At 36.4% G+C, this 14171-nt stretch overlaps 1 protein-coding gene across 13 annotated transcripts in view; it reads right to left on the bottom strand.

The window, feature by feature from the left end:
• Positions 1-5851: 5851 nt before the first annotated feature.
• LIMS1 (LIM zinc finger domain containing 1) overlaps positions 5852-14171 on the bottom strand; it is a 157168-nt gene continuing 148848 nt past the window's right edge. For 7 of the 13 annotated variants that reach the window (XM_058278311.2, XM_071208750.1, XM_071208751.1 and 4 more), the window contains exons 8-10: positions 14017-14065; positions 11196-11271; positions 5852-8612 (exon numbers count right to left, since the gene is read on the bottom strand). In XM_058278311.2, the coding sequence (XP_058134294.1) occupies positions 8498-8612; positions 11196-11271; positions 14017-14065 (240 nt within the window). In that variant the 3' untranslated portion in view covers positions 5852-8497. Of the gene's footprint in view, positions 8613-10800; positions 10993-11195; positions 11272-14016; positions 14066-14171 lie in introns of all 13 variants that reach the window. The other 6 variants (XM_058278310.2, XM_071208749.1, XM_071208748.1 and 3 more) reach the window with 1 other exon arrangement.

The following is a 14171-nucleotide window of genomic DNA, read 5'->3' as shown; positions in this document are numbered from 1 at the left end:
TCTCTATTCTTTTGACGGTATAATTTTGGTTCTGTCTTCTAATGTACTGACTCTTCTCCCTGCTCAAATCTGCTGTTGTATGCCTCTAGTGTATTTTCAATTTCCATTATTGTGGCTTTCATCCCCATAATTTTTGTTTTGTTTCTTTTTAAATTTTCAAATTCTTTATGCCCACACATTGTCTTCTTAATATTCTTTACTTCAATGTCCATGTTTTAAGATTTCATTTATTTCTCTCCACCCCTTTGATGTTTTGCACTTGCTCTGTCTGTTCATCTTCCGAGTTTCTTTGGGAGGCTCTGGGAGCCAAACCTGGGACCTCCGATGTGGGAGGGAGATCCCTAATCACTTGAGCCACCTCCACTTCCTGTTTTGTTTTGTCTCTCATGTTTTTCCTCCCCATGTCTCCTGTTGCATCATCTTGTTGCAATCAGCTCGCCACACCTGTCATGCCAGCTTGCTGTCTTCTTTAGGAAGCACCAGGAATCAAACCAGGAACCTCCCATGTGGTAGGCAGGAGCTCATTTTCTTGAGCTACATCTGTTTTCCAATTTTTTTTTTCATCTCCTTGAATTTATTTAGGATATTTGTTTGAACTTCTCTGATTAGTTCCAAATTCTGTGTCCCCTCTGAAGTTTTAATTTATTCCCTTGACTGAACCATATCTTCCTGTTTCTTAGTACGTCTTGTAATGTTCTGCTGATTTCTGGGCATCTTTTTATCTTGATGAGTTAACCCTGAAGATCAGTTTTTCCCTCTTGTCTAGAGTTTTATTGTTGATTGGCTTTGTGTTAAGACTGTTCTTTGACAGTAGGTTGGACTTATTCTGGAATTGTAGGATAGCCCATGTTTAACTGTTCAGGTTTTCTCAGCTCTTCTTCATCTGATTCTTGCCCTGATTTGTGGTACAATTTTTAAGGTTGCACTTTTTGTGTAATTGTTTCACCTCCAGAAGAAAGCCTCCTTTCCTCTGTTCCTTCTCTGGGAATCTTAATCTGTTCTGTTTTTGTGCAGAATTTTCTCCTCAATTCCTATGATTTGTTTAAATTCTCTCCCTCACTCAGTGTCCCCTTTTCCTTACACTTTTCAGTTCTGGGATCTGTCCTATCTTACAGTAGTTCAGTCTCCCTCCACCCCTTTTCTTTTTTCTTAAATTCCTGTGAGACTTTTCTGCCTCCAGCTTTTCCCCATTAGGGTATCCCACCCCAGGGACCCAATGGGGTCAATCAAGAAAGGCGGGCATAGCAGTTTGGTATTATTTATGAATTCCAAAAAGAGATATAGATTATGTCTATAAACTGATCTGTTCCTGTGGGTGTGATGCCCTTTGATTTTATTAAATTCAAAGGTTTTACATTTATCTTGATTAAATCAAGATTAGGGCTACTCAGAATAGAGTCCTTGCCCCCTCAGTGGGCTATATAAATGGACACTCAATCAAGGAGGTGGAAGCAGATACATGAGGAGAGCTCCATAGACACGGCAGAAGCCTCAGGAAGAGAGATGAGCCATTTACCTGAGAGTTTACAGCTGATATCGTGAAGAGACCAGAGCTGCTGAGCCTGGCAAGAAACAAGTCCTGGAAAGAGAGATGAGCCTTATGCCAGCCTACAGCTGAGGTCAGAAGAAGCTGGACCCATGGAGCCTTAAGAGGGAGAGGAAGGCTGAACCCTTGCAGACGTCACCTGCCATCTTCAATACATGGCAGTGGAGTTTGGTAAGGAAGTAACCTTGAGTTGGACTCTTTAAAGCCTTGTACCTGTAAGTTTTTACCACAAATAAATACCCTTTATAAAAGCCAAAAGATTTCTGGTATTTTGCATCAGCACCCCTTTGGCTGTCTAATACCGTGGGTCAATCCAGAAAAGCCCATTTTGCATTTAGATGGTCTAGCCAACAGAAATTGAGTGTACGCCCCTCTTGCCAACAGTTCTGCTGTGGTCTGCCTCCCCCCTGGGGAAAACAGTACTCCTCAGCTCTTTGTGTCTCTGCGGACTTGGGTCCCCATACCTGGATATGCATGAGAGTTTAACTCATTGCTGTGATTGGCTCTCTAGTCTGCAACCACAGCAAGAAGGACCTAGGCCGTGCTGCCTCCGTGCGACTCCCAAGCTGCAGGGACTGAGTGACGAGGAGGGGTCCGGCCTGGCATGTCCAGGAAGAAAATCCTACCTGATCTTTGAAGTTACTTTTCTTTTACTTTGCTTCAGCATTTGTGGAGTCTTTCTCCAGTCTCTAATACCCGCCAGAGTGTCAAGCAAGTGGAATTTGTGATTTTTATTAGCTTATTCTGAAGTGAGACTTTTACAAGGGATGTTTTATGTAATTATGTTGATATCTCAGTATTTTTTTTTAATTTAATCATTCTTAAAGGTGTGTAATGGATCTCATCATGGTTTCATTTTAGTCCTTAATAGGTTGAACATCTTTTCCTGTGCATATTTCCCATTCATATACCCTTTTTGGTGACCTGAGTGTTTTAGTTGTTGCACATTTTAAAATCAGGTTTGTTTTCTTACTGTTGATAGAAATGTTCTGGAATTAGATCATGGAGAAGTTGCATATTGTGAATGTATTAAAAACTACTGAATTATACAATTTAAAATTGTGAAGTTTATGTTGTAGAAAGTGTATTTTTAAAAACTGCCTCCCAAAAAAGTAATATGTTGTTTTTGCTGGCTGCTTCCTAGATTTTTTTCTTGGGGGGGGGGGGGGTAGGTATATGGTATGTCTCTCAGCATGGATTTAGGGAGATCACAAAACAATATTTGGAGCACACTAGGAATAAAGCTTAAACTGTCAGCTCTACTAATTCAGAATATATGATAATTTAGATAGGAGTTGCTTTTAGCTCACCTATTCTCCATCTATGGAAAAAATTGCTGTCAACAATGTTGTAGGGTACATGTTTAACCCATAACAAAATACAGTAAAAACATAAAGGTGGCCTTTCCCATTATTCTAGTTTAACATTTATTTTAGCAAACTGGTAAACACTATCTGTATAAAGTCCCTCTCCCCCTCAGAAAAACTCCAAACAACTTTTAAAACCATTTTCATAACACTTTGCTGTATTTACACCATCTTCTTTTATACCTTTTGTACATATTTATAATGATCCTGTGTAGGATTTTTGATACTGTATTGGATTTTGGATCCTGCTTTTAACATTTATTATAACCATTTCCCACAGTAGATGTTTCAAGCAGCAAAGGATAACATTGTGTTTTAGAAAGGAAACCCTGATTGTGGCCTTTGTATTGGTTTGGTTTCTGACTTTAAAACTTTTTTTTTTTAAGAATTTTTAATTTATTTCTCCTCACTCCCTCATTGTTTTGCACGTGCTGTGTCTGTTTGTCTTGTTTCTTTAGGAGGCACCAGGAACTGAACCCGGGACCTCTGATGTAAGAGGGAGCTGCCTAATCACTTGAGCTACCTCCATTCCCTGCTTTTGTTGTCTCTTACTGTAAGTTTTTCTTCTTGTGTCTCTTGTTGCATCAACTTGTTGCACCTGCCTATTGTTCCAGCCCACTGTCTTCTTTAGGAGGCACCAGGAACCTCTGCTCCCTGCTTTGTTATGTCTCTTATTGCATCGTCTCGTTGTGTCAGCTTGCTGCATCTGCCCATTGCGCCAGCTCACTGTCATCTTTAGGTACTAGGAATGGAACTGGTGGGCGGGAGCTCCAGTACTTGAGCCATATCTGCTTCCCTTAAACTTCTAATAACTTATTAGAATACTTAAAATTGGTAAAGCTATAATGTGCATTGCCCAATTATTGTCTCATTCATTCATTATCCACTGAGCACCCACTGGGTACAGATACTGTGACTGGAATGGAGGAATCAAAAAATAAAAACACAGCAGAGCCAACATTTCAGTGGGAAGGAAAGCTAACAATTAAAATGCATGTAATAACCACTAAAACAGAGGTAAGAACTAGGAGCAAAGAAGAGAGTGACTGGTTACGTTTAACTCAGGAAAAACTTTGCAAAGGGGGTGAAATTCGAGCTCAGTCTTAAAAGTGAGAGAGGTGTATTTATTTTAAGAGAGCCAGTCAGGATGTGGGAAAGATAGTGTGGTACAGGCACTGGCCCCTGGAAAGCGACTGACTTAACGATAGGTTGGGACCTGACTGTGAAGGTCCTTGAATGCCATAGGATAGAGATTAGGAAAGAGATGGGACTTTATCCTTTTATTTTTGGCAAGCCAGAGGTTAAGAAGCAAGGGAGAGTAGATTGATGGTTGTTTGAAGTCAGACTACAATATGAATAGCAAGGAGGCAGGGAGGTGCAAATCAGGAGGAGGAAAAGGAAGGTTTCTGAAAACTTTCCAATGTTGAAATAATGAATTTTGGAGTATATGAACGTGGGGGGCAGAGGAAGGAAAGAAGTCAATTTGTTAATAGCTTGGAAGCCTTGATAGATGATGGTGCCAATAAGGGAAATTTAGAAATGGAGAAGTAGGAAATGGAATGACCATTCCTTTGCCTAGCTAACTTTGGTTCATCTTTGAAGATCCAGTTCTTCTAGAAAAACTTCCCTGACACTCCTTTCCCCTAACCTGGGGGTCCTGCTTTAGAACCCTGTGCTTGCCCCATTACAGTTACCTCCCATATTATGTTGTCTCTCCTTGGATGGAAGAAAACCAAAGCTCTGCATCTTCTAAGGAAAGGAAAAGTGCAAGACTTAAATCAGAGAGAAACCCAGGAATCTGTACATGTAAATATACTGAAGAGCCAGGAAAGGACTGAGCAACGGAAAAGAAACACAACTTTAGGGAGCAATAGCAACGAGCATCTTCCCAACACACTGCACACAGTGAATTCAGGGTTTGCTAAAAGAATTTTGTATTCAAAATTATTGGGAAGCAGATGTGGCTCAAGCAATTGGGCTCCCATCTACCATATAGGAGGTGCAGGGTTTGATATCCAGGGCCTCCTGGGGAAGGCAAGCTGGCCTGTGTGGTGAACTGGCCCATGTGGCGTGCTGCCCCGCTCAGGAGTGCTGCCCCACACGGAGAGCTAATGCAGCAAGATGACCCAACAAAAAGAGACACAGAGGAGAGACGATGAGAGATGCAGCAGGGCAGGGAGCTGAGGTGGCGCAAGAGAATGATTGCCTCTCTCCCACTCCGGAAGGTCCCAGGATCAGTTCCCAGGGCTGCCCAATGAGAATACAAGCAGACACAGAATGGACACAGATGCAGACAATGGAGGGAGGGGGGAGAAATAAACCTTAAAAAAAAACCCAAAACCAAACACCAATTATTAAGATATGTATCTTCTTTGCTAAGAATTGAGAAAGTATCAGATTTACCCTGAATAGTGGGATGGTTCTAAAATGTGGCTTATCCATAGTAATCAGATCATTTTCTTTCATTCATGCAGTGAAATCTATTTATGTTTATGAATACTTGAATTTCCCTATATGTGTACATGTACACACACACATACACAGTAACAGTGCAGACATCATGGTGCAGTATAACAGTTAAAAATTTGGAATCACAGGAACTTGGATTCGAATCCTGAATATGTCTCTTTTAAGTCAAGCAATCTTGAAGGAACTATTGTCACTTTACTTCTGTAAAGTGGGAGGAATTGTAAGTAACCCATATAGTTGTAAGGATTGAATAAAATAATATCTGTTTACAAGGAATTGCCTTGTGAACTGTATATATAAGAAGAATGTTTAAATATTTTTACAAAGATTCAGATATAGTTCTACATAAATTGTGTTCCAGGAGGAAAAAATCTACATAAAGTTTTAAATTGCTTTCTTATAAAGTTAGAGCCTATATTCTCATAGTTCTGTGTTTCAGAGCCATTCAAATTAAATAATGCACAGCAGGTGATTGTTAATAAGTATGAACATTTATTAAGCACCAAGAGTATAATGCAATGGTGGTTGTGTAAAAATCTAATTATTGTTATAGTGTCCCTGCCATTGAGCTTACAATCTAAAATTAAATACAATGAATACAGTGAGAATGCTGTAAGCCTACCTCAAAATTTCCTTAACTTAGAAATGGCTATTTGGGCAAATAGGTAAGGCAAGATAACCTGTTATTTTAGGTGCAGTGTAATAAGGCTTGAAACATGATCCAAAGAATGTTTTACTTTTACCCAGACATTTTCTCCCATTATATTAGGCTTGCTTTGAAAAAGAGCACTTGGAAATTAGTTCAGAACAAGGAAATTATTTCATATTGCCTTGTAGAGCTTCAAACAATGAGATGCTTACTGGCTTGAGTTTTTCAGCAGTCAGGGCAAGCGCCATAAAAAACACTATGAAAAGAAGCAAGTTTTTTTTCTGTTCCACTACAACTTCTTCCTCCTTTCCCACACGTAACTACCTTAATGTAAGGGGTCTAACAAGACTTTCAAATTATATTAATTCATATTTTAAGAAAGGACTGAGCCAAGATAGCAGTGGGTCTTCTGGCTACAGGAGATGTCTGGCTATATATGTAAGCAAAGCAGCTGAGTGCAGTCCATGCATCTTCAAAATGATTAAGAGTATATATGTGGGGAGCGGGTGTAGCTCGGTGGTTAAGCACCTGCTTCCCACATACAAGGTCCCAGGTTCAATCCCTGGTGCTTCCTTTGGAAAAAAAAAAGAGTATATAGATAAAGGCTTGCCTTTATGCTCCTTATTTCTGGTGTGGGGGTATATAAGAATTTAGTATCAAGAACCTATACTTCAAACCCTGCCTTATTTTGCCTATATTGATAGTATAATATTTAATAAATACTTTAAAAGTTCTCATTGCTGGTCATTTATTAACTGATAAAGGCACACTGAAGGGATTTTGATTCTTATTGTCAAATATAAAGACTTTCAAACTATTGAGCATATGCAGTCAAACTACATATTGATAATTTTCATTTATGATAATTTTTTAACTCTAAAAGAACACTAAAATATAAAGTGGTTATATATTTGAAAAGATAAACAGTTTATTCTGTAAACTGCATGCACAAGATTTTTAGAAAATGCATGCATACAAATATTTTAATGGCAGAATGGTAGCATCCTGAGTTTTCTTTTTTAATGATAAAACAATATTTCAGCAATTTTTGGAAAGACCAATATTTTCCCCCACCTTGGTAACTTTCTTTCTAAATAACATAGCAGCAGTAACACTTTTAAAATGTTCACAAAGCTTACTTTGTCTAACAAGCTTATCCAGGAAGAATGGTCCAGAAACTATAGGGTAATATAAAGTAGAATAACTCACTACTTTTGACCTAAAATTGACTTTAATAACCCTCTTCCAATTTAAAAATGTCATTTATACCTATTTATAGTAAATAAAATTATTTAAATATGAGATTTGAAGTGGAAAACCTGAAACACATATCAACATCATTCTCTAATAATGACACATTAATTTTAATGGGTTTCTCCAAAAATCAGAGGGAAAATTTTTAAAAAATATCACAGGTGCTATACATGAATTTGGGTTTACAACGGTCAATCAATGCACTTATTTTTAGTTGGTATTGTACCAAAGAGCTAGAATTCCTGATTAAAGTATGAGATTTTCTAAGGCAAGGCATATTTGATTATGTTGAAAGCATAGATATTAGCATGGTTATAAAGGCAATATGTCCAATACATATATTTACTTTTTAAAAAAGTGATACATTCAAGCTACATAAAATTTAACTTCACGTCCTATTCTAAGACTACATCTTTTACATTAAGCTTAGAAGAGTATTTGCTGTAATACATTTAAAAATACTTCATTTGTCCAATATTGTAAGTATTCTATATTTTCAAATACCTGGTATACAATTTTTGCACAAAATTTAATAAGGCATACTTTTAGCTAGCTATAACTAAGGTGTTAAGTATTTGTATAAAGAAAAGAATTCACAAAAGCAAAATATAAAATTGAGAGTAATAATTATTGCATTTAACAAAAAATATGACAAAATCAAGTAGTTCTGAATCCACTAGTTTCTTGTCTTAGTAATGTATATATCCATTTTGCAACCATTAAATTTAATAAACATACCAAGATTTGTGAGCTTTGTTTTTCTTAGGGGGTTATTTCCCCCCCATATCTGCCTCCAACAGCAGCTGGATGTAATTTTCCTTTGGATACAAATGTTTATATTGTTGGGTTTTTTTTTCTTTTAAATGAGCCTTATAAAAGCTGACTCCTTACTTTCATGTTAAAAAGTTAAATTTAATTTTTGGGTCTTATTTAAAATTTAACATATAACTATATGATTTTTGCTATCAAGCATAGTCTTCATGTCAATAAATTGATGTGGGTTAACAAAGGCAAATCTTGATTTCAACTGTGTTTTAAATATGACACAATTTTTTTCCTTTTTAATGAGAAAAAGGTGATGAAGAAAAACCATTCATGTAGGTCCCCTTCATTCTGAGTGGTTTTGAGATAAAGCTTTAAATAAAGGTGGATCAAGTCAAGTAACTTTGGCAACTTCTTATCTTTGCATAGAAGAGAAAAAAATAAGACAAATCATTTCCTCCCTAAGGTCTCAGCTAGTTTCTTCAGTCTTTTCTTCAGCTCCAGTGGAAATTTCTCATAGCACTTCTTACAGACTGGCTTCATGTCAAACTCCACAAATTTATTCCTAAAGATAATAAAAGAAATTAATAAAAATATATTTAATATAGACATATGAAAATTAAAAGTTTTACCAAAATAGATGAAGACACTATATGATGACATATGTAGTCATGTCAGTAAAGAACTATAATTCTAACATCAATTCTTGTCATAAATGCACAATATTTGAAAAAATAGTCCTTTTAAATTTATAAATCTGTGTAATATAAAATGTATCTACATTTCACTTAGTGCTAAGTATACAGGAAATCTAATGTAAACATGGTTAAGGTATGCAAAGTTAATCATATTTTAAAGTAACATGAGAATACCTTAAAGAATTACTTGAGCAAAGAATTGTATTTTTGTAATAAGAATGATCCTCTTTTAATTAGAGGCAAAATGATATTAAAGTAGTATTTTAAATTAGGTAGCTTTGTGGTTTCATCTTTCTTGGTACAAAATGGTTTGCCTCCCACCAACAACAAAATGTGTATCTTAAGTCAAAATGTGTAATGATTTGGGTTGGTTGTCTGACAAAAAGGCTGAGAGGAGTGATAATGGAAACATTTTTAATCACTCTTAGAAAATACAAATGGTGGAGTGGGTGTAGCTCAGTGGTTGAGCACCTCCTTTCCAAAGTCCCGGATTCAATCTCTGGTACCATCTAAAAAACAACAACAATGACAACAACACAAATGTAACCAAATCATTCATGGTTACTTTGAAAATGGTAGCTGTGTAAAGAACCTAACTCTTCTTTTTAAAAGCAAGAGCAAGACACATTATCAATTTATTTTTAAGACAGGTCTGGAGTATAAGAGTTTTATACTATTACAAAATTTTAAAAGTATATTAAATTAGAATACTATAGGCTTCAAAATAATTTTAATAGAACAATGTTAATAAAGTTAATTTTTAATCACACATTTAAAATGACCACTCTTTTTATTTTAAAGCAACACGATGGGAATTATTTTCCAGGTGTTTTTCATCCGGTAGTTAATCAAATGATGTTACATTTTAATTGGCATATCAAATGCTTCAAAGGGGGGGTTTGATTTAAATAGTACTACCGAATTAAATATTTTTCCCAAGTCTTCTTAGAACAAAAGTTCTTAATATTGTCTTTTTTTCTTCTAAAGAAATAAACTACCACTGCTTTCAGAGAGATTGCTTAGCAAGCTTTCCATAGTTTTAATGTTATATTTGAATTTTAGTTCCTCTTCAGAGAATGAAACATGAAAAATGTAACAATAAAATGTTTTTTAGAGCTTAGAAAACAATGGAAACTATGGAAGGAAAATGAGAAAATCATGCTAGAATTCAAAAGAAATTCAAAGACTGAAATACTTTCCATAAAAATCAGGAATAACAGAGTTTGAAGACATCAAGGATATGAATTTAAAACACAGTAGCATACGGGCAGTTTATGAAAGCACATATACATACACCAAATATTGTAGATTTGTAAATACTGTAGATCATTAGGTGATCTTTGCTTAGATGTGAAACAAGCTGAGAGAGATTTAATTTAATAGCTAACTTAGAACACATTTTTTTTTCTTTGTTCTTTTTTAAGGTAGTGGGGCCAGAGATTAAACCTGGGACCTCGTATGTGGGAAGCCGGCATTCAACCACTGAGCTACATTAGTTCCCCTGAGTTGATTTTTTTCGTTTGTTTTGTTTTTGGCAGTACTGGGGATTGAACCCAGGACCTCCTATGTGGGAAGCAGGCGCCCAACCGCTTGAGCTACATCCGCACCCCACATGTGTTTTTTAAAAATATCAAATGATAGAATTTATCAATGAAATTATTTTAGGCAAAGAAGCCAAAGACTAGGATTTTTAAAGCTCCATTTATCACTTAAAAATACTATAAAACTTTTCCCATCATCTATCAACAGATCTAAATTCTTTCCCTTGAAGCCATTAAAAAAATATGTGTACTATATTGTGACTGGAAAAATAAGGAGGAACTTTATAGATTAAGAGAAATATGTGAAACACAAGCAGATATAAGTGAGGCCCTTACTTACTTAAGCTTTATAGTTTTAATATTTATGCAAAAGAACCAACTCTATTCATGACAAATTCTTGTATTTCAAACTGACAGCTGTAGCTGTCAAACACATGCCCTCCCCACTCAACAAAACAAAAAGGAGGTGGGGGAGATAGAGAAACAGAACAGAAGCATATTCCAAATGACTAACCAAAGAAGAAAGGAGTGAAAATGATGACAGAGGGATAGAAAAGTTTACAAACAGACTGGTTTTTTCTTTTTCTGCTTGTCCTTATCCTTTGCTTCTCTCTCCCGTTTGGCAAGTCTCCTCTTAAATTCTTCTGGCATTTTCTCATAACAGTGTTTGCAGACTGGTTTTAGATCAATTTCAACAAACTTATCCCTTTGAGCAGGATGAAGAAGAAATAGAGGAAAGAACAGGGAACAATTAAAGGAAGAAACTTTACTTTCAGAAGGCCTGAACAGAAAGAAGAAACAGGGAATCAAGTAATTCTCTTTTTGTAAATTCCTAAGAACATTTTCTTAAAATGTTACCCCAAAGCTTTCAGTCTTAGGATTCACAATGAACCCAACTATAGGACTTACTTGAGTGTTAATTTAGTGTTGCAGGTAGAACAGGCAAAACAGTTCACGCACCAGGCTTTATTAAGAGCTGAAACCACTAGAGAAAGAGGAAAGAGATTTGTCACATACAAATACATTGGCTGGTATGAGAGGTAGGGGGAATTTAAATTTTCTGCTTCAAAAGAAAACTACAGGTATTTCCACAACACTTCAAAAGAGTTCTCTAGAAGTCTTCTAGCAAAAGAATCACCAAACTAAAAAACTCAGAGCCATTAATTAATGTTGATTGAATCAATCACTTTTATTAATGGTGGTCTAAAGCTATTTTTTCACATTCTTTTTTTTAATGATTTATTTTTACTTATTTCTCTCCCCTTCCCCGCTCCCCCGCCATTGTCTGCTCTGTGTCCATTCACTGTACGTTCTTCTGTGTCTCCCTGCATTCTCAGCAGCACCAAGAATCTGTGTCTCTTTTTTGTTGCGTTATCTTGCTGTGTCAGCTCTCCGTGTGTGCGGTGCCACTCCTGGGTGGGCTGCACTTTTTTTGTGCGGGGTGGTTCTCTTTTTGCAGGGCACATTCATTGCGCATGGGGCTCTCCTAGCAGAGGACACCCCTGTGTGGCATGGCAATCTTGTGTGCAGCATCACTGCACGTGGGCCAGCTCGCTACAGAGGCCAGGAGGCCCTGGGTTTGAACCCTGGACCTCCTATATGGTAGGCAGATGCTCTAACAGTTGAGCCACATCCACTCCCTATTTTTTCATATTCTTAACACACAAACAATTTATGTCTCCCAGACTATAATCTTCAATTTAGGGAAGGGTACTGTTGCCTTTTTCAACCTTTATTTGTGGTTACATTTTTTTTCCTTTCCCTTGAGTTTCTTGTGAGGAATATAAATGGTATGTACCAGGTCTTTAAAACAAAGAGCATATGTCCCCTCATTTCTATGGATGATGCCAGTGTATGTTTAACATGCATTATGTTGCTCAGATTTGCTTTTCTGGCACAGTGTTTGCACACCAGTGTACTCACTGCTATATTTCTTGTTCCTACTGCCATTGACTCGATAGAGAAATATGAACTGGCTAAATCATTTTCTAAGATCCAGACATTAAACATTTTCGCCTATAGGAATCTTTCTTCCAAAGCTGACAATAACAAAATAGCTTCCTTTGACATGTTCTTTCATGTGGCAACTGTCTTGCCAAGGGCAGAGTTAAATAAGTTTTACTTTCAAAGGCACTAAAGATTGTCTTCCTGAACTAATCCTTTTGCAAAATACATAGGGGCTGTGTTTTAGAAAGTATTTCCTGAGTTAGGTGATGTCTGCTGAGAACCATAAAGCATGCTGAAAGCAGGAATGCTTAAAACTTTGCCAGGAAGTTTCTGGCAGAATTGTGTTAGGGACCGTTAGCAAACACAGCTGCTTCCTTTCTATTCCAGTCAATCAGCCCTGCCTAATCACCACAGCACAAGGGTGGTAAGAACTAAAAGTGCCAACAGAAAACTGCCAGTTTTTAGTCTCTGTGGGGTAAAAGTTATTCTTCCTAACTACCTTAGCATATTAAACTGTTATTAATGAACTCTTTCCAGGGAACTGAAACAGAGACAGGTTCAAGATCTGCCAAGATACCACCTGTAAGAACAGGTGCCACAAGTCCTAGTGTAATAATTTTGTAGCTCTGGGTAATAGATAAGACTCCACAACAAGAAAAGCAGTCTGAAATGGTAATCTCAACCACATTCCTACTGTCCACAGCCTAGTTCTTTTTACTACCCATGCCGATAGACCCATGATAATTACTTGAAAGAAACATACACAGAATCTGCATTTTGAGTCAAAGTCTTAGATTGAACTTGCAATGTGGAAATGAGTTTAAGTTATCATAAATGAATAACAAATCCAACTATTAAAATATTATATATTCATAATTGAAGGGAATGCTAAATTTAATAAACGTGTATTTTTTCCTCATTCAAATTCACAATTTCCTGAATTCTATCCTAAGACCCTAGATTAAGAATCCCTGATGTAATGACTCACCTGAAACTGCAAGGTGACTGAAATTTATCCTTCTTCCCTGTGCTTCCACAGTGCTTGTAGTTGTACTTAGTACACTGAATTGCAAATATTGATGTCTTCCTCACCCACTGGACTATAAACACCTTATTTATCTTTGTTTCTTACCAGATTGGTTGGCTATGGGTTGGTTCTCAATGTATGGTTGGGAGCTAAAGTGAATGAATGAGGAGATTTAATTTACTAATGAATGATAAAAAGGTTCAGCACTGCAGCAATGGATTTCCTTATATACTTGAGACTACCCAACTTCAAGGTGCATCTCAGAATAACCTCCCATTTAAGGTGCTCTGACTTCTCTTGGCCTTACTATTTCATCTTCTAAGTAACTGTATACTCTGTTGGGATGCACCCTGGCACTTAATTAAGAGCCAAATTATGTTTGTATTCTTTTCTTCCTAATTCTGTTGCAAAGCCTTGAAGATAGAAACTGGCGTATAGACTCTTGGGGAAGGAAATATGCTCATTCAATTAATAATTGGAAAGAAAATATATGAAATTTATATATGAATCTGTATTTACCTCTTGGCAATGGGACTGTGGGGTGAGATTTATATTAAACATATGGTTTCAACAGGCAAAAAAAAAGATAATAGTCTCACTACTATAGGTTGTTTGGGAAATATGCCAAAAAAAGAGAAAAGAGTAACTGATAATTACCACATTAAAAATATCAGTGGTCAAACTGTTTCAATTTCACATTACCCAAGTGCTTTTTGTGTCAAAATGAAGTCATATAAAATCCATACAGATACTTACCATCTCCTTCTATAACACGGTTACAATGGAAACAAACATCACCAAACAGCTAAAAATGAAAGAAAAAAAAGTGGTAAAAGTTCAAGATGTGTTTGAACTAAATTTTAGAATACTAATGTAATATAATTTCAGTTCTTTCTCTCACTTAACAACAA

The sequence above is a fragment of the Dasypus novemcinctus genome, chromosome 17, assembly GCF_030445035.2.
Source record: "Dasypus novemcinctus isolate mDasNov1 chromosome 17, mDasNov1.1.hap2, whole genome shotgun sequence".
Taxonomy (NCBI): Eukaryota; Metazoa; Chordata; class Mammalia; order Cingulata; family Dasypodidae; genus Dasypus; species Dasypus novemcinctus.
Note: the sequence above shows the minus strand (reverse complement) of the source record. Positions and strands in the feature narration are given on the sequence as shown.